Source organism: Hetaerina americana, unplaced genomic scaffold (assembly GCF_022747635.1).
Source record: "Hetaerina americana unplaced genomic scaffold, ioHetAmer1.1.p SCAF_5, whole genome shotgun sequence".
NCBI lineage: Eukaryota > Metazoa > Arthropoda > Insecta > Odonata > Calopterygidae > Hetaerina > Hetaerina americana.
In genome coordinates this window covers 49,992,423-50,012,727 of record NW_027287095.1, presented here as the reverse complement: position 1 = coordinate 50,012,727, position 20,305 = coordinate 49,992,423, and the positions used below count along the sequence as shown (strand labels likewise).

At 32.3% G+C, this 20,305-nt stretch overlaps 1 protein-coding gene across 5 annotated transcripts in view; it reads left to right on the top strand.

The window, feature by feature from the left end:
- Positions 1-20,305, top strand: part of Osbp (oxysterol binding protein) — a 50,032-nt gene that overhangs the window by 4,808 nt on the left and 24,919 nt on the right. For 4 of the 5 annotated variants that reach the window (XM_071592933.1, XM_071592935.1, XM_071592934.1 and 1 more), the window contains 2 exons: positions 10,416-10,801; positions 15,401-15,584. The exons of the other annotated variant lie outside the window; for it this stretch is intronic. In XM_071592933.1, the coding sequence (XP_071449034.1) occupies positions 10,416-10,801; positions 15,401-15,584 (570 nt within the window). The remainder of the gene's footprint in view (positions 1-10,415; positions 10,802-15,400; positions 15,585-20,305) is intronic. 5 annotated transcript variants of the gene reach the window in all.

Genomic DNA, 20,305 nt, shown 5'->3' with positions numbered 1-20,305 from the left:
CTTGCAGGAACTTGAAATTTTTTTTGCATTGGCCGGATTTTTAAAAATAATAATGGTAAAATGGATTTCTATCCTAGAACAGCATCAAAATGGCATGAAAAATTAATGAAAATGAAAAGTAATTTATAGTTCTAGAGTTAAAATAGGAAGAAGTTATCACAGTTAGCTGAGGAATAACTAAACCAGGGGCAAGCATTTCAAGCAGAAATAACAAATCATTATGTATTTAAGATAAAATAAGTAACAGAGAGAAATAGAAGATTGATCAATATAAGTAAATTGTTTTAAGTTTTGAAAATTGGATGTAAAATTTGCTTGGATATGGATGGAGTTGATGATGATGGTTTAAGGAAGTTCAATGCATAAGGGTCAAACATTTGGCTCATATTCTTCTCTTTTTGAGCAAGCATTTAATTTGTCTAGCAATTCAATAATTGATTGGTTTTTCTTTCGGAGTCACAAGGTACAATTTGCCCAAAAAATCTCAAGGTGCTGATAAATCGGCTCTTGTTTTAAACTAGTTTATAATTTATGTAATGCAAATTAAGTATTAAACTTTGTTAAACTGATTACAATATATTTGTTTGTTCATTCTTTCAAATTAGGAGTGCTTTTTATAAATTATGTATTTTACAATAAAAAAAGTAATTGTATCTTTTTTCTCCTTCGGGCGCAGCATCTAAATTGTCATCCAAAATATTTTTTTCTCTCATGACTGTTGATTTGGCTGTATAGATTACGCTATATCTTTCATTCTTCTTCTGTCAGTTCGAATGAACTTCCTGCCACTTTATGTGGCACCAATTGCTAGCCACAGTTTTCCATTTTTTTAATAGTAGAGCAACCAAAACAAAAAATATAAAAACCTTATTGCAATATTTACCTGACAAGAAACATCGATGGGGGTCAAATTCTGGATGCTGTGCAATTCTTTGTCAAGTTATTGTCTAGCGTTCCTCACATACAGAGGAGCCTAGTGTAAAACGGGCGAATCTGAAATACAAGAGTACTTACATGGATTGGGATATACTGTGGTAATGGAACTCAAGCAAAGCAGAAATTATTTTCAGAATGGTTATAATGCATTTGTTGATAATTTCTTTGTGTACTCCACTTGTTTGAAATATCAACTCTCTTGGAACCTACATGTATATTACTGGTACTTTGGAAAGAAAGGAAATTTCTTCCAGAAAATTTCTTAAAGTAATTTTTGGTAGGGCAGAAGTTATGCTGTCAGTTGGTTGCTGTTCTTGCCTCTGGATTCCAGAAAAACGATCTCAAAAAGGGCCTGTTCTTCTATTTAAGTCGAGCAACTGCAATAGATGAGGAAATAAAGTTTAATATGTGTGGGAACGATAAAATTATGGAGGAACCAGAAACAATTTGCCATTATAATAAATTTGTTGGAAGATCGACACTTCTAATATGATGCTGTATACTTACGTGGATGAAAGAAAGATCGTAAAATATTGAAAGAAAGTTGCTTTCAATGTAATATATAGGATGGTTTTGAATAGTTATATTCCATGTGAGTTAAATTACAAAAACATGAGAGTGGGTTTCAGTTAAAAATAGTTCATCAGAGGTGCTCGGGAGTGTTTGGCTAAACAGATATGCTGACAGTGTGAAAAGTACTTTTTCATATTATGCATTATACTTGCTGAACAAATAGGTATATTAGCATCAAATTTGTATGTGAAAGAGGAAAATATGTAGCCCATTGTAGTGTATGCTCCATCATTCAATAAATATGCAGGCTGTAATAGTGATATTTGTTGCAGTAGTAGTTATGAATCGTTCAAAGCATGTTAATTCCAAGAAGTGACTGGGCCAACAACTACTGTCAATTATGAGTTCTATTTTTTATTGTCAGAATGTTAAAAAAGTATATATATCATTGTTAAATGAAACAAACTGCTGAAATAATTATTTTTACTTCATTTAGTGTGATATAGTTTCAAATAAAGTTTCAAAACTTATTACATTTTCCAGCACGAAGTTAAGATGGCTACTTCACGCTTAAAAGAAGTGTTTTTTTCCAGTCATATTAAAAATATTAGTTTTTTATCTCTACTACTTTTTTAGTGTGGCTGATTTTGTTGCTTGCTAAGTTTTCAAATATTTTCATTACCAAAAGTTATGCACACTCACAACAAACTAATAGAAAATTATTTTTATTTATAAAGAGCAAAAGGTAAATTCTCATTATCAATACACATTATCATTTGGGATCCAATCAGTATAGTGTATTGTCCATTTTTAACAAATAGATTAGCCAATCATTTATTAATTGAGTGCAAATAAAACTGTAATATAATGATTCCTTCCAATCAGGGTGCATACAATTTTGTTGGGTGGTGATATTTTTAAATCAATGATAAAACAGTTATTATAAAGTAGATTTCAGGATGACTCAGGTTTAAGGGCAACTCTTTAAATGTTGTTAGTAGTGTCCATCCAAAATCTACCTTAACCGGTAGATTACCTAATAATAATAGTAATAAAAAATGTCGTTTAGTTGACTAGTTTCCTCCTAAGTCTGGAAAACATTTAATTTAGTGTGTACCCAAACATATGTAAGTTGGGCATTTAATGTAGGAATTTGTCAAATTAATGCCAATTAGTGCAAGAAAGTTTTATCTCATATGGATGTTTCAATCTTTTGTAAAATAAAGAAGCAGGTGGTTTCCAAGAAGTTGCTAAATCCTTAGGCCATAAAACTTCTGTAATCGTTTTGATTTTTGGACATATTCTCATCAAATTGGGCATATGTGACCCATAGATTAGCAATCATAAATACTGTTGCCACTCCATTATGAATGTGTAATTAAAGCAAATTAAAATAGCAGACTACATTTTATGAATTATTTACGGAGTAAGTTGAGCACAGCATTCTACCTTTTTCTGAGAGAAGATCATCCTGCCGAGGGTTTGTGCATGGACAAATTATCCAGTAAAATACGCACTTTTAAATTTGAAACACTCACCTTAAGATCATAAGAAACTTGTTTACACATATTTCAGTTTAAAAAATCTGACAAAGGGAACCCAATATAAAAATGTTATTCATGGTGAAATTCACTACAATTATATTTAAAAGTTATAAATATCTTTAAGAATATTTTTTTTCATCCAAAAGCCATGAATATTGGCCATCCTGTTCTATAAAAAAATAGGGAAATCTTCCAGATAGGACTAAGAAAAGTCCTTCATTAAAAATACAGTATATTTTTTTAAATTTCCAATTATCATATTCAACATGTTAAAACTTGCTATGATCTCTCATTGGCTGATTTGACTAGATAACTTCATCCTGTGTTCAAATCCAGTTATTTTCGGAACTCACTAGGGTGGCCAGTTTGTGACGTACATATTTGGAGTTGCTGTTTCCCGAAGTAATTATTCCTTCTCTTCTAACTACTTACTCACTTTCCTTCTTTCTCTTCCTCTTATAATTCCACTCATTTTAAATTCATTTTGTCTGTTAATGTATTGCATTAGGCAATGTTTACATTGTATATCTCTGCTGGCCACAATAAATTTAGTATTTTCATGATTGTTTTTGTGACACAGCCTCAATTATCTTTGACTTTCATATTATTTCCAAAGGAATTACTTTCTCTGTTTACTCCTTTATAAGGTATTCGTGTTTCAATGAGAATGCTGATGACCGTAGAAAATTAAGATATGTATCACTGAAGTATATATATGTATTTACTTTTTAAATTGCTCATAATCACCTTTTGACTTGGATCTATATAGCATACTTGCCCTTGATATGCTTATCAGATAAAATGTTTTTACTAGGTTCATTGATGGAAATAGTCTTGTGGCCAAGGCAATCTCTCAGAATGAACAAAAACAAAAATAAATGAGTGTGAGTAACCTTGTGAACCACATGTAGGAGGTGAATATGCTTAGTTGTGAACTAGATATGTTTAGATTTTGACTTTTTCCACTCTTGGAAAATGTGAATCTTCAAAATATGTGCATTAAGGTGTTTTTGAGCTGAAATTTCTTGAATTTAGGGATATAAATGAGATTGAAATGTTATCTTAATAATTTTGAAATTCATTAGCAACATCAATGAAGTTTTTACCTAAATCTCCTCTTGGAATGCTATGATCACCATGGAGGGTCACAAAATTGTCAGCCAAAGTTGATAAGTTGAAATCATCCCATTACCGCAGATCAGAGGCTAAGTTTTTAATTACTGTGGTACAATTGATCGCAAGACTAATAATTATGTATTAGAGTCCCCAAAAAAACTGAGATACCTAATTTAAGTATTTTCTGATCTTGTGTAATGCATACTAGAATTATCAGTTAGATGTAATCAGTTACCTTAGCCTTTAATTAAGCTGATATTATTTATCTAATCCAAGATTATCTGTGTTCTGCAAGTGATATTGGTATTAAGAACATGAATAATATACTGTTTTTGAAACACTAATTCTATTGTATAAGAGTAAATATGCAATGATAAAGAGTATTTTTGTGTTGGAAAATTTTCAGAATTGATGTAAGACTTAATTGGTTTTGTAAATAAATTTATCTACTCAGTATTTAGCCATTTAATAAAATTTTAAATGCAGGTTTTGACAAAATTTCAGGAATTCATCAATTGCCTTGTATTCACTTAACAAATAGCAGTATTAATATATGCTTTCATCGTATATGTGTAACGTCATTATCCATTTCAAATTGATCTGACCATTTTTGGACATTTCAGAACCTGCTAGCTCACATTTTGAGCTGTATTTTTTCTCTTGAAAGTACAAAGATATTTGAAATGGATAATATGTATAGAAACAAAGATGTAAATATATATGTAGTAATCATTACCAATGTTCTGCATGCGTGTTTAGAAACATGGAGAAGTACTTGGGCAATTATTAGGAGAGCTGAGTTAGGCTTAGGTAAAACTTGAGAATGTTCAATCTCATATGCACTTTATTATTTTGAGTACAGCACAGGTGACCGTAAAATATATATTAAACAAAAGATACTTGGAAAAAGTGGTATTGATATGTGTTCTGTGGGTGACTTCTGTATCAAGGGTTTTATGCAGGCAAATTGAGAAACTTTAGTTGGCTGTCACTAAATTTTGTGCCAATTTCACAATGTTCACATGTAAATCCAAGTTGTCCATGTATACTATATACAAAATATATTTTTCATTGAGGAAATAGATACTTGTATGTTACTGTTTGCAATATTTACGGTTTAAGTTGAGCCAATTTTTCTGTATAAAACAAATCATTTGAGATATTGTAAGACAAAAGTCATTGTTAAGTAAAACAATTTTGAACATTTAATTTGATTATTTTCTAGTTTCACATTGAGCAAGCAATTGCTGTCTATTGGAATTAACTTATTTGAACTATATCATTAAATCCATTATATTTTTTTAAATATGTGCATAAGTGTACTCTTTTAAATGTACAGCTTTTGGTTAAGTGTATGTGAAATCCATTGCATGCCTATGGTAGTAAATGCGTTGGGGTATTCATAAGAAGCAGCAAAAAAATAGTGCAGAAGTCACACGTGTGTGATTACTAATAAAGAGGTATACTTGATGTCATCACTAAGTGAACACACTATCAATTACTATCCATTAGATAAGAATATAAGTATTATTGCATATACTGTTAAGTCTATCATGAACAATTAATTTATCATGTTTGTGTGTAGTTTTAACCTATTATAAAGTTCACTCAAATAACTTGTTAAATGTAATGATTAAAATTGAAATAATTTTTAATTACTATTAGTACTTTTAAATTAGTAAAAATAATACCATGTGTAAAGTATCACTTATACTTCAAATAGTTCGTGCAAGGTTGGCAAAATGAGCTATATCTGTAACTTGTTATTTAACTGTTTCATCTGTAACTTACGCATTTGAGATATTTAGTGAAATCACAGTATAATATGGATTCCATTCATTAATAAGATATTCTAGCTGAATTTTAATTACTCCATATAGTGGATTTAATTTGTTTTTAATATGGTATTTGACACTGTGTCATGTGTGACTAGCTGTATGCAATTGTAGAGAACTTGCTTCGGGTAAAAAAAAATTATGGCATGCTATATAGTTTGTAACCCATCTCTGATTATCAAAGAAAGCTAATATAATGTTGTTTGAATCTCTTGGCAACTTTGGTCAACAATGAAATTCACTTATTTCAAGCAGGCAGAGAAACCATGATTCTCTCTATTCTATTTTGCTTTTGATATAAATTTATATAGTTCCTGTGTATGACTCTTCATGAACTTCAATGCCAAATATTGTATCTTTAAAACCAGATACATGGATTAGTGTGAGCCTTTCATTCTCATTATGCTAATTTTAAATGCATAGTGAATTTATATCAGGAGGAAGATGGATAGTATAGAAGGTATAGTTATGAAACTAATAAAGTAATTCTGTTATTATTCTGTTTGGTGACTTCTGTAGGATTTATTTAATTTGCAATCGATCATTATTTTGAATTTCTTAACCAATTTTTTGTTGTCAGGTAAAAATGTACAATATATTAAAACTAAAATGAGATCAATCATGGTATTACTAGTGAATTATAATGCAATATTTCATTCAAATTCATTCTTAATGTTGATAAACCTCTAAATATGACATGGACAGTGTGACTTATTATAGATTCACTGTTATAAGTGTATTCATGATTTATTTCACCCAAACTCTTAAAGGATGTATTTGTTAACATATGCCATAAGTTTCTCGCTGGAATGTCTGTCTTTTGTTGTATCATTCTCCAAAGACGTTCAAAGGCCATTTCCATTGACCTCTGACCAGTGTCTACTCATGAGTTACATATATTACATGCACATATTCTATATTCTGCTGTCATTGTGGTTTAAGTCTATGCAGAATAACAACAGGTGTTATTATAGCACAGAGTGATTCTAGTGTCACCACTTAACTGCTTTCAATATTAAATTAAGATGAATTAGCCTGGAGAAATTATTTGGAAACAAAGAAATGCATTTTCATGTCTATATTATTTTCTGTATCAATTTTTTCAGAGGTAAATTATTTATGTGCATATTTTTTGCACCCAGATTTGACTTTATGATCACAAAGTTCAGCATGGGTTTTGTTAAAATACCAGAGGCACTACCAGAAGGATATTACAACTTAAAAAATCAGATGGGTTCTCAGGCATCATTAAATATCATCAAATACTCCTTATACAAAGGTTCTCCTGCCACTATGATTGGCCATATATTCCTTCATTATTTGCTGACCTTCTTTCCAATATCCTGCCATACACCTGCTTCTTCAATTTGTTTTCTCTTTGCACTGTGATGTATTTAGAGCTACCATTTTAGTGATGCTCTCAATGTTCTATAGATCTGAAATTCCCCTATTGCAGCTCCTCACTGAATGTAACACAGAAAGTTTTAAGATAACAGGCAGCAATTTTTTCTCCTAAAAAGTTAACAAGATTCATCTTGTAAGTAGCAACTGTTGTGAAAATATCTTATTTTCTCTTGATAGTAGGAGAAAAAAGTGCTAATGATAGTGCCCTTCCTGCAAATTTTTTTATCAACTGTCTAGGTCGTATCTTGAGGTTTATACCTGTATTTTGTATCACCTATGAAGAAATACTAAATGCCGTTCCTGTCTTGGAGATTCAAACCGTAAGGAATTGCATCATCCTGCAATTAATCTTTAATTTTACGCTTTAATAGAATTGGCTAATTCCTACACCTTATGCATAGCTCCTGAAATATCAACTATGAGAGTGAGAAAGAATGTCAAGTTTTCAGTGGCAACAGTAGGATTGTTCCTACCTCTTTTGACTTAATATCCTTTCAGTTGCTCTACAGAATTGTCTTATGAGCCTTACAATAAAATTCTGAAATGAATCGCTTCCACAAAGTGATGCCTGAAACCATTCTATGGTTAGCATGTATCTGAGTTTCGATTGAAACATTAAAACTTATAAATGGAATTAATAATGTGACTTGCATTGTAAATAGAATCAGGAGTATGTGTAGTCGAAGTATTCTAAATCACAAAAAAAGTGGATCGTTAGAATGGACAGTTAGGACAGTAGTTTCCTTTGTGCTTGTTTTCTGCAATATCCAAATGAATGATACCATGTATTAGCTGGGACTGTTGACTGTCTTCTGACAAATTGGCAAAGGTTTTCATATTCCCTTACACTACCTCATAGTATATTGTAGAAGGAATTTTTTGTAGTTTCAATGGAATATATTTCCCTTTATCACTCTTATCTATTGTTTTCAAATGAAGGAGTTATCTAATGTGTTGCTATACAAACTTTATGAATTTATTTTTTAATGAACGTTACTTAGCCTTTGGGCATGGTGCTTTCTAATGCTCTCTCATTGACATGGTGGCTGATTGCTTGGCTTCTTTACTTTATTACATCTTCTCTGCTTGCCTCCATGAAAAAGGGGTCATCTTTCCAATATTTTTCCAGGAAAAAAACAGTAACATAATTGGAAATTATGCCTGAGATCATCTAATTTCTTATGGCCATTCTCACTTGGGTGACTTGAATAATCTAGTATTCTCTACTATGTACTTATTACTGGCTGTGCCTTCTTTACAACATAGGCAAACATTAGCCAAATATGTTAGTGATATTTTTTAACATTTGAGACCATAGTTTTAATATGTGTTTGAATGCGTGATTTCTCATGTTATTTCCATCCATTGCATATATTTTATATTTTCAATTAATATTTTTGGTGAAGGATAAAGTGGTTGTCACTGTTTATACTGCACTACTATAATTTGTTTCTCCCTTTCTAAATATTCGCGGCGATTAAAATAGTTATTTCTTTTCTTCCCAGTCTGGATATTTAAATTACTTGCAGAGTATTTTTCTCATTTCTTGTAATTTTATAATGGTAATGCTACAGGTTTTCAACAAGAAGTGTAACGTTTGATTAAATATCTTATATATTCCGAGGTAATACCAGTATATAAACTATGTCAAGGTTTAATCTTAAGGCTTCCACATTGTCTATCTAATGGATGTTCCTTTTGCTTCCAGGAATGAATTTCAATTGCGTAGGTTGGCTTGTTGGACAGTTTCGCCCCCTGCACTGGAGGTGAAACTGTTTTCCAACAAGCCAACCTCTTTAATGGAAATTCCTGGAAGAAGCGTGGACCATCCTATGATAAGGTTTACCTTTAGCTCATAAGTATTAATATTTTCAGGTGTAGATTTGATCCATAATAAATAATAAGCAGGTGCAATAAAGCATAAATTGTACACAGAAGGTAGGAAAAAAAGTTTATTATAGCTTGTGTCAGGATTCACTGTACTTCCATTATCAGTCAAATGTCCTAATCATTCTTGAAAATTTATGAGCAATCACATTTACAAGCATCAGCAGCAACTACCCAACTTGTACTTCATTCAATTAGAGAATGTTTCCTTGGCATGGGATAATTTAAACTTTGGTGGACTTATTTTTAGCATTTGTGCAAAATCTATGAATCTGAGAGAACAAATATTTCTTAATCAGGAAAAGTACCTGATACTTCATTAAATAAAGGTGTTAAAAAATTAAACTGTGAAATTCATGAATGTTCATTTTGTTCTAATCCTCAAATCGGGTGATACTGCTAATGGGTGTATTTTTCAAGTGACTTTAATAACTGTGTGATTGAAAATAAAAAAATCTGAAATTCAGGCTAACTGGCTTTCTATTTCATACAGTTCTTTACCTTTGAATTAATTCTAGTGTTAGGGTTTCATTTCTGTAATGTGTGAACATATCCAATCCTCTCTTGTATATTTATTTGTGGTGTGGAGTTGTGGATGTTAAATACATTTAAGTACATGCATTTACATGTATAGTAGTATATCAAAAGTAAATGCTAATTAGATTTAAAGTAAAAAAATTATTTATTTTTCACATAAGGGAATATTTCTACTGAAGTGAATTCAAAGGAAAAAACAATTATTAATTGTTTTTTGTTTTAATATCTTGTATGTGTTACTTTAGGAATGTATTGTCATAGATTTTAGAACAAGCCAAGTTTTTTTATGCTACGATGTAGTTATCACTAAATAATTAGGGAAATATGTGTCATACCTAAGCAATGCAAACAGAATTTCTTGTATATGAGTGAAATGTCTAGTAAGTAAGAAGAAACCTGTCTTGGTACTTCTCCATAGTTTCTCTTTATGCTGCCTTCCCTGCTTTTCATGCATGTCTGAGACATCTTAAGCAATTAGCTTGCTAATTATGAATTCTGTTTTCCCCTCTGTCTCAATTTGTCTTCCTTTTTAATTATATCCCCTCTATTTCACTGTCTGATTTCATAATTCCCTGCCAACACACTGCACCTCCTTTGAAAACTTCAAATCCTTAATGCAAACTGAAATATCATGGCTGAACAGAAGAGGAAGAAGAATTTGGACCCGGTGGTGTTGGTGGGTTAAACATTGCCTTAGAAGGAAGTGGGTTTGGTGGCCTTGGAGGAGGTGGGGGTCATAAAGGTGAATTGACCGGTGAGGCACAATTGGAGGCATTGTTGCAACCTTTAGTCTCCCGACTCGAGGAGCTGAATACTTGTTGTGACCTCATTGGCAAGCATCGTTCTACTTTGCAACGATCAATTGCTGACTTAGAATCAGTAGCAGGGAATTCTTCTGCTACATCAGATGAAAGTTCAGAAGCTGGAACAACTGATTCTGCTGTTTCTGTACCCAATTTACTTCCCAAAGTACGAGCAATCATCGAGCGTGCCACTTTGTTTCGCATCACTTCAGATGCCTTGCGAACAGTGAGTTGAATTGATTTTCCTTTCATATTATATCATACTCTAAGATCTTATGGTAATTAGAGAGATGATTCAATGTCCCTTTGCTGGAGTCAGTGTTATTGAAGATGTGAGTGTACTTAATGCTAAATTGGATCTGATAATTTGCTGTCAGTGAACTTCGAATTACTGAGACCATTTAATGCCAATGCCTTGTCGAAGGCTTTTTGAAGAGAAGGTAACTTGATATTTTATTTGCTATTTTTTTGTGATTAATAATCCAGGAATGTTTTCTCGCCACCATTTGATTATGGTTATGCAAAATCGTGTGTGCACTTAATGAATTTCTATATCCATTAGAAATGTAACAACCCTCTTAATTAAGTCTCTATAGATGGAAAAAATAACTTCTACCACTCATGTATATTTCATCTCATTCCAATTTTTACTGGATTTGGTTTGCTTCGAAGAAATAATTTATGCAAAAATCTTATTAAATTATTTTTGGGTTAATATATTTCCATACCAGCTCATAAATTTTTTAACGCGTGTAGCTTAAAGATGCTCCTGACAGGTTGGATAATAATTACTTAGGGGAATTTCAAATAATGTTTATATATAATTGGGGAAATACATATGTATTTGGTTTTGTGCCTAAGAAGAAATGTTATCTGGATGGTAAAGAAGGGTATTTTATGTCCACTTTTTGTTATTTCAGGGTATTAAAGTAACCATTGTTTTATATACCCACATCTCTTACCACATTTATTGTGTTAGGGAAGTTACATGCTAGTAATGTGTAATAAGTTAGTAGCATCATTGCAGTCACACTTTCAGAATACGTGAGCTCATTGGCGTCACAAAATTCCAACTGTCCAATTTACCGATGTGCTGCAAGATTTATGTATTGATAAATAATTAATGGGTCATTGCATGTGCTGGCAGCATTCTACTATGTCCAAATCGTAATTCTTTCCCAGTGTTCCTTTATAATACCATGTTTGTTGCTTGAAATCTAGGAGAAGCTATTGGTATTGATGACTTTAAGATGCTGCTGCATCATCAAGAATGTTTTTTCCCAGCCAACAATCCATGTAGGCCACATCATTAAGAACAATAAGTTCTTGCCTCTCTGTTTGTCTTATATTTATTTGATTGACGACATCCCTCTCCCTCTACCTGATTGATGATAAACAAGCCAAGTATCATTTTGTATTTGTATTTTTCTCTGTGCTGTTAAGTGTTTAGAAAAACAGCTCTTTTCCATAGTGTCCCAACTGGGCTCAAGCTCAGTGATGCACAGCATTTTCCTGTTAACAGACCAAATAGCAGATATTTTCCCAGCTTGTAGGCTAAATCAGGAAAATAGTACTAGTTCACTCGAGGTGTTCTATCTATTAAAGTTAGATTTGAGATGGTTTATAATGACTTTGACTTTGTGTCTCCTTAGAGCTTTGCCTGGTGTTATTTTCTTAATTTCTTTGTAACTTTGCCTGCTTTCATACTGTTGAGAAGCCTGTTCTCTTCTTTCATCTACTTTACTTCTCTAATATTGTCCCATCTATCATGCCCTTCAACATTACACTACCTATCAATATATCATCTGCCCACTTTCTATAGCTTTTTTTTTGGATTTCCTTCAGCAAACTCCTCTATTTGCTCATCCTTTTTAAAACTTCAATGTTTTATTATTCACTCTCAACTTAGTTTCTTCATTATTCGCCATACCCATATCTCCAAAGCCTCCAATCTATGCTCATCTTGCCTCTAAGACTGGTTTTTAAATCTAGGACATGTAAAAATAGCTTCATGCATTAGAATTGTTTCTTATATCAGTAAATGCGTAAGGTAAATAAGGAACAGATATTTTAGTTTGACAGCAAACTTAACTGGAAATAATTAAATTTTAATATGAAGTTCCAAATTAGTTTAATTTAAAGAATTTAAATCAGTTATTGTGGGCTGCATTTAAGTGGTAGCAGGCCACATGCTCCTTCCAGGTTGTGCATCACTGCTGTATCTGATACTTCGTCAATTACATATGGAGTTGATGTTAACATTCTTGTGTGGTACAGGTTTTGCTTAATGAGTTCCACTTTATAAGGAAATGCTGCCTCGAAATAGGCGAATATTGCCGTTCATCTTAATGAATCAATTTTGAAATTACAATAATACCAATGAGATCCTGACAAACCTATAAGCTCACTTAATGGTAAGTATATGTGACTGCACTCATGCTAATTCCTTGTTCTGTTCTTATTATCATTACTAATTTACCTCTGATAATCATTTCTATTTGAAAAGTGATGTCACTATTTCGAAAAACTTCGCCTGTAGTGTATACTTTAATAGGAGAGAACTTGAGAGCTTTAAATGAAAATATACTTTATGTAATTTGACTAAAGAACAGAAAATGCTGGTGGTGTTAGTTATTAGTTTTTAAAAATGCATCAATAGCGTCAGTTTGCATTAGCTGGTTTATAAAAAAATTAATACCTTGCTGGTAAGAGGTTACACTAGGCCTTTAAACTTTCAGCCTTTGGCAACATGAAAATATTGCATCACTAGTTACTAATTAGTTGTGTCAAACCTCCCAAAATATGTTTAAAATGCAGGATTGAGAGTTTTGATGGTTTCTTCAAATATTGAACTTTGGTGTTTGAGATCCCCGACAGGAATGCTAACAGCAGTTTTGATAGGTAAGCTTAAGAATGCATTTGATTTCAAGTGTCAAATTATCAAATAAATTTATTTACTTTGTTTTGATTTAGGATGTCATAGTGCTTCTCTTAAATGTAGTATTTTAATGTGGATGTAACATGTGCATGTTTGAAATTCTCTAGCAAATTTAAAGTTTAAAGGCACATGTTCTTTGAATTAGCTTTTTATTATTTTTCATGCTGTCGTTCTATGATGATAAACTAAATAAGTTTTTCAGAAAATCTACGTTTGTATCTATCCTTTTCGTTAGTTATTGCTCATAGGAAAGGGCAATTTTTCTTTTGCTGCACCTCACGTGTCCTTTGATTAAAGGCATTTTTGATTGACTAGATTCTCTTACCAATACCTTTTCCATTGCAAATGTATTTTCAAGATTAGGAAATTAACCAGTGTAATATTTATATTTTCAATTTCCATCTTGTTTAACATCAGTCTGGCTTTCATGACGAATCAAGATAAAATTCATTGTGATTTGTAGCATTTTAATGTTATCATAATTAAATTGACTTTATCGTGTGTGATAAGTGTTAGTCCTTTTTGGTTTATTGATTTATTAACTGGAAGACATCATGATAATTTCTAACCACTGTGTATTTGCCATGTATTAATTGACTGAAAATACACACAATTGATATTTTTCAAAGCTAAAGTTTAAAAAATATGATTACATCCGAATTGGAGAAAAATGTCATGGTGATTGGTAGCTGAACTACCAGAACTTCCTGATGTTGCTGTCATGTTAACTAATTCCAACCCCATATTATCTTATTAATTAAGATTCCAGCCTTCTGTTTAGATTTTCCAAAAAAAAATTTTTTCTCTTAGAGATTTCATAGATCAAAAAGTTGTCAACTCATTCTAAATAAGTTGAAGGTATGAAAAAATGAGATTTATGCCATTTCAAAGAGTAATGCAAACAATTTTTCTTTGTACCAGTGTTCAAAAAACTTGAGCATTGACTGGTGGAATCTATAGCAGAAATTAATTTGCATCCAGAAAGGTTTTTCTATGTGCTGTAGTTTCATTCTGGTCCTTATATTTAGTGTGCGGGTTAGGTTTATGCTCTTTCATTGCTTGAAATTTTGCTCTACTTCTAGGATTGAAAGTAAAAAGCTTTACAAAAGATTACAAAAATGCATCATCATCCATTGCACAGTGTGAGTGGCGAGAAGTTATAGCATTTGTTTTGTGATTATTGTGTAATTATGACAGCAAATAGATTAACTTAGGGACTAATCATTGGAGAAACATTTTAAGTTTATTATAAGGCTGTTTAAGTTACTCCTCAAATTTTGGTGAATTTAATTTTCTAATTTTGTTTTAGTATTCACTCTCATTTACGTTGATATGCGTTAAAAAGGCTACTCAAGAGACAAGTGACAAATTCCCTTTATATTTTCAGGTTCAGTAGCAATATAAATATGGATGCTTATGTATATTTTATTTATTTCCCTCTTTTCATGTCTTGATTTGCTTCATTCAAATTTTTCAGTTTGTAAGGATTAATATATTTAGTACATATTAGTTTTTAAGATCCTTTTTTTTGCCTTAAATTAAATCCGTTTTTAACTAATTCTGTGACCTTCTACAATATTGAAAATCATTTACTTTGAAATTGAAACAAGGTGCACTATCATACTTGTTTAATTTTAATTATATTCCTAATTGTACCAACTCCACAATGTGAAGGGAATAGGTGATCTAACTATTCCTTTTCTTGTCTGAACACAGTACTGTTTTAAATTGCCTTAAATGGCCAAATCTGTGAGAAATGTTCGCTTAGTAACTGCATAAAATTTGAAATATCAGTTAGAGTTGTATGTTGTATTCATTTTGGTGGTGTCGGAAATGCCTTAAAAGCATAGGTAGTTAAGCTGTTGCCATTCATGTCACACCTCATAGCGATGCGTGGAGTATGTTGACTTGGCTCGTATGGAATTGCGGAAGTGGCAGCGTATCCTGCAACATGAGCGGGATCAGCGTTTGAGGTTGGAAGAAATGGTGGAACAGTTGGCACGTCAGCACTCTCATCTGGAGCAAGCGGCCAAGGAGCACCAGACAGTGAAGCCCTCCCTCAGGGAGAGGAGTGAGTTAATATATTAATCAAATTTCTCACCGCTCACTCTTGCTCAGTTTATTTTGCCTTGAATAGATTTCATTTTGTTTTCAATATCTTAACAATCAGAAGTTGAATTCATGAATTTCTCGTAGGAGTCTCAGGTGTTAGTGTGCTTGAATGTGGTGGAGAGATGCATTCATAGATGCTTCAAACAATATTAAAGTGTACTTCATATGGTGTAGGGGAGAAGTTACGGAAATTTTTGGTATGATGCCATATAGATTCTCAAGTATATATTTTTCAATTACAATCTAAGCAAGAAGTTCACTTAGAATGTTGAGTCAAGGATTTTAAGAGATCATTGTAAAAAGTAGCCATTTTTGTCCTTGAACGCTCCATTTTGAACTTATTTTAAGACTTTAATGCAACGATGTTATTTTTTTTAATTTCAAAAATATTAGCAATCTGCCTTTATGAAGTGCATTGCCATGTTATTAATAGATAGCAGGCCTTGTTTACACCCCTTATTTAATGTAGCAGTATGACCAAGTATATCAAACTGGAAATATCAGCATACTTAGCTGAAAATGTAGGTTATTTATCTAGTTGTAATCACCCTTCTAATATTATTATTGCAATTAATTAAATATTTAGTGGAAATATTGTTTTCATTAAGTACTGCACTTGATTAAACTTCTATTTTTAGTGCATTTTACATGAACACCTATCAATAGCAAAATATTAGTTACAGTATTCACATTAAGTTGAGAGCTATACCCAGTGTGTTGCTAGTATTGATTGCGAGGGTATGGTCAGATAAGCATGCAAGTAAATGATGTTTAAATTAAGGCACTCAAAAAAAGCCTGTTTTGAAGATAGGAGTGACCAAAGCACCAATAGTTGATAATGGACCCACTGAAAATAATTCATTGTATTCCAAAGTTATGTTTCAATGCACTGAAATACTCTCCTTAAATTCAGTAGGCATATCAATCACTTATTTGTGGCCATAGTAATGATTCCTCAAATTAGCTCCAGTTTCCTATGTGTATAATTTCTCAGATTTATCAGGTAACTAGAAAAGCCCATCAATATAGGAATCCTTGAAAACTCGATAGCTTCATATCCCAATTTGTTTTTACTGTAGTGATCTTTAAAGCTGAAAAATCTTCAGTATCTCCTAACAATAATTTTTGAAAATTTTGGTATTTACTTAATTTATGCATTATGCATTTTATTTGCAGGCCCATAAGACACATTTTTTTAACTCCACGACATGCTTTAAAATCAGCCTGTATGTTATGGGCTGGAGATATAATGTCAACCCATAAATGCCAGCTGTTCCGTTGGAAAAATATTTATTATTAAGTATTTTTTCCCACATCAGACATAGATAATGGTTGCCTTCGTTACAATCAATAATACCACTGCTATGAGTCGGTAGTAAGCAACAGTGTTTTCATGTTTCATTAAATGAATATCCTAAAAATATTTCCAAATGAATTTTAAATTTATTCAGTGTAGTATATTTAGTTTCATTTTACATGTGGTGCAACCACAAAACTTAATATACATAGGGCTAATGCAAATGTTGCCCCTCTGTTAATATATACATTTTATCACTCCTGATACTCTTATCACTCCACTACTGGTATTCAATCTTAAGTAGTATGAATGTGTGGTAAAGGCATAGAAAATGGTTACTTAAAATACAAATTTCAATAATATCAAAATACGAGGGTCATCCGGAAAGTAGTACCCGTTCGTGCCGCATGAAGTGCTGACGACGCGAGTAGCCGCTGGACGAGGTCAGATAGCTTCAGTGGCTTGTCTGCCTTCTCTGAGCCAAGTTGCGTGACGCTAGCATTGCCTGTGTTGTTTCTGTGATTGTTTACAATGTTTAAAAAAATTGAGAACGCCGCCAGTTGTGAAGTGAGGGCAGTGATTAAATTCCTCAATGCAAGAAACGTTCGCCCATGTGATATTCATCGCCAATTAAAGGAGGTGTATGGAGACAATGTAATGGACGAGTCGTCTGTTCGGCGGTGGTGTCGCAACTTCAACATGGGGAGGGGGAACACACACGACGATGAGCGTTCGGAGAGACCGTCTGTCATTACAGACCAACTGGTGAGCTCAGTTGACGAATTCGTGAGGAACGATCGGCGCGTCACAATTGATGACATCTGTGAGCATTTTCCCAATGTTTCTCGAACAATTGTTCATGAAATTGTTAAACACCATCTGCATTATGCAAAAATTTGTGCAAGATGGGTCCCTCGCGTATCTCAATGAGCTGGCGGCGAAGGACTATGCAGCAGGAATACAGAAACTTGTCACACGTTATGACAAATGCCTTAATTTGCTTGGAGATTATGTTGAGAAGTAGTTTAAAGTATCCTCTTTCAAATAAAATTTTTTATGTTTGTTAATATTTACTTTTGTGTCTTTATTTCACGAACGGGTACTACTTTCCGGATGACCCTCGTAATAAGAGAAGCTAAGCATTTAATAAAAAGTTAAAATGATAACTCATAGGATCTTAAAAGAGAAGATTATCATGTAGTATTGCAATTAAACCTGAATTCGTGAATTATGCTTTGGAACATGAAAACAAGGCAGCTGGGGAATGGGATATTGCAGTGGCTAACACACTGGCTTCCCACCCTGAGGGCCCGGGTTCGAATCCTGGCAATGGCATATTTTTCAGTGGTTTCCTGATCCCTACTTGAGTGAGTACACTGTCCATCGGATGGGTGTTAAGCTGTGGACCCCTTGGAGCCTTTCGTTAAGAACAGGCTAATGCCGACACTAGGTTTCTCTCCACTCTTCATCCTTTCCTATCATTCCTTAATGGTGCAAGAGACCTTGGCTGTCAGTTGCCTCCCGTGAGAAACTGCTACTACAAGGCAGCTTAAATGTGTTTTGGCCCAGTGATAACAAATTTCTGGGATTCTACAATGAATAAACGTTGTATACATGTAACTGCTAATTTTTTTAATGTAAAAATTCAATTTTCGAAATGTTAAGTGTCAATATCAAAATACTTGACCTTTTCTGTCTGATCAGAGTATTTTTTGTTAATTCAAAAGTTAAAATCAGTGTATGTCTTATGGGCCAGGAAATATGTTATGCACCAAAAGAAATCAGGGTAATCACTGGCCATTTGGCTTATGTTATGATTGCATTCATGAAGCGAATGGAAAAGTACACGATAAAGCCTGCAGGATTAAAAGTGTGGATTATTTTAATAAATGAAGGAGTTATTCTAAGAAAGTTAATGTTGTTGTTTCTTAAAATATTTTAATAAATTGTACATTAATACAATTTTTCAAAATATTTTGAAGTTCAGTGTGTCAGGTATCACACAATTGCGAAGATAGAACAATGAGAATATTCCACCTTTTTATGCATCTGTTAAAATATATCATGAGCCCTGTGCATCATTCTTATAGGCCTTAGTTATAGCTTAATGTCAAAAGAGACATTAAAATCATTTCTGAAGCAATCATTCATCAGATTTAGTTGAAATTATAAGATCATAGTTTAATTTGTGTGCCATTTACATCTAGATTTGACAATGTAGTTATATCATCATAATTTAAAATGCAATAAAATTATAATAAATTCAGTTTTCTGCATTATTTCATAATTATTTTTGACCCTAAGAAATGGCATCAGCAAAATTTTGATGCTCTTGAGTTTAACTAGAGAGCCCTAGATGAGATAGGGCTACCATAAAATCATTTGGAAAAATGTTTTGGAATAGGCCAACATTTTAATGGTTTCATGCTTCTTAGATCAAAGTGCAGCTCATTCATATCATTTATACATAGTTATGAATACTATATTTTTGAGCACACATTATTTGGTTGCTGAAGTGTAATCATGAAAATTATTGTAGCTTTTTCCACTTTCTGCTGATTTTTCTTGGTAATATTTAATTCTATGTACTTGTTTTATAATCATTAATGCCTACCTAATAATGAAGCAATTTTAAACCATTGCTACTTTTTGCATAGGGATTTGCTAATACTGCTAACTTTTTCTTCTACTGCTTGGTACTGCTATTACAAAGGGGGGCTTATTTACAGCCTTTGGTATGCATATAGTGGCTGTATTTTATATTTTAAAATGTGCATGCTATCAATGCTTGCATTTTGCTTGAAATGGCTATTATTATTATTTAACAAATATATGTATTTATTGTGGTAACTACAAATTTCACACCCTCTTTGACAAGAAATTCATTCATTCGAAACCGTTATTTTAAAAATTTAAAGTATTTCTGCAATATTACTCTGAAAGGGAATGATCTCACCGCCAAATTGTTTTATCAATATGCACCTGAATTGCTTGAAAAGTTACCTCTCTAGTACTATACTTTGTAAATTTTTTATTAACTGCAGCGATTTTTTTACAGTTTTGTTTAATACAATAATAGAAACTTTAAATAAAATAATTAATACTAATATATATTCTATTTAACAAAGATTAGTTTTCTTTGAGTGTATACTACATAAATAGTATTTAGCTTTTGCACAGAATATATTATAATTAATTTAGTGCCGTATTATATTTGTAATTGTCTCCTTTCAGCTTTTGAGTTATTTCTTCTTAAAAAAAATGAAATAAGGCTAGTAATAATGCATTACCTCTTCTTTGTTTGAAACCCTGTAGAAAATGTTCCTGTGCTAAGTGTTGTCGACATTATGCAACATTCTACTTTAAATTAACTTGCCCTTACT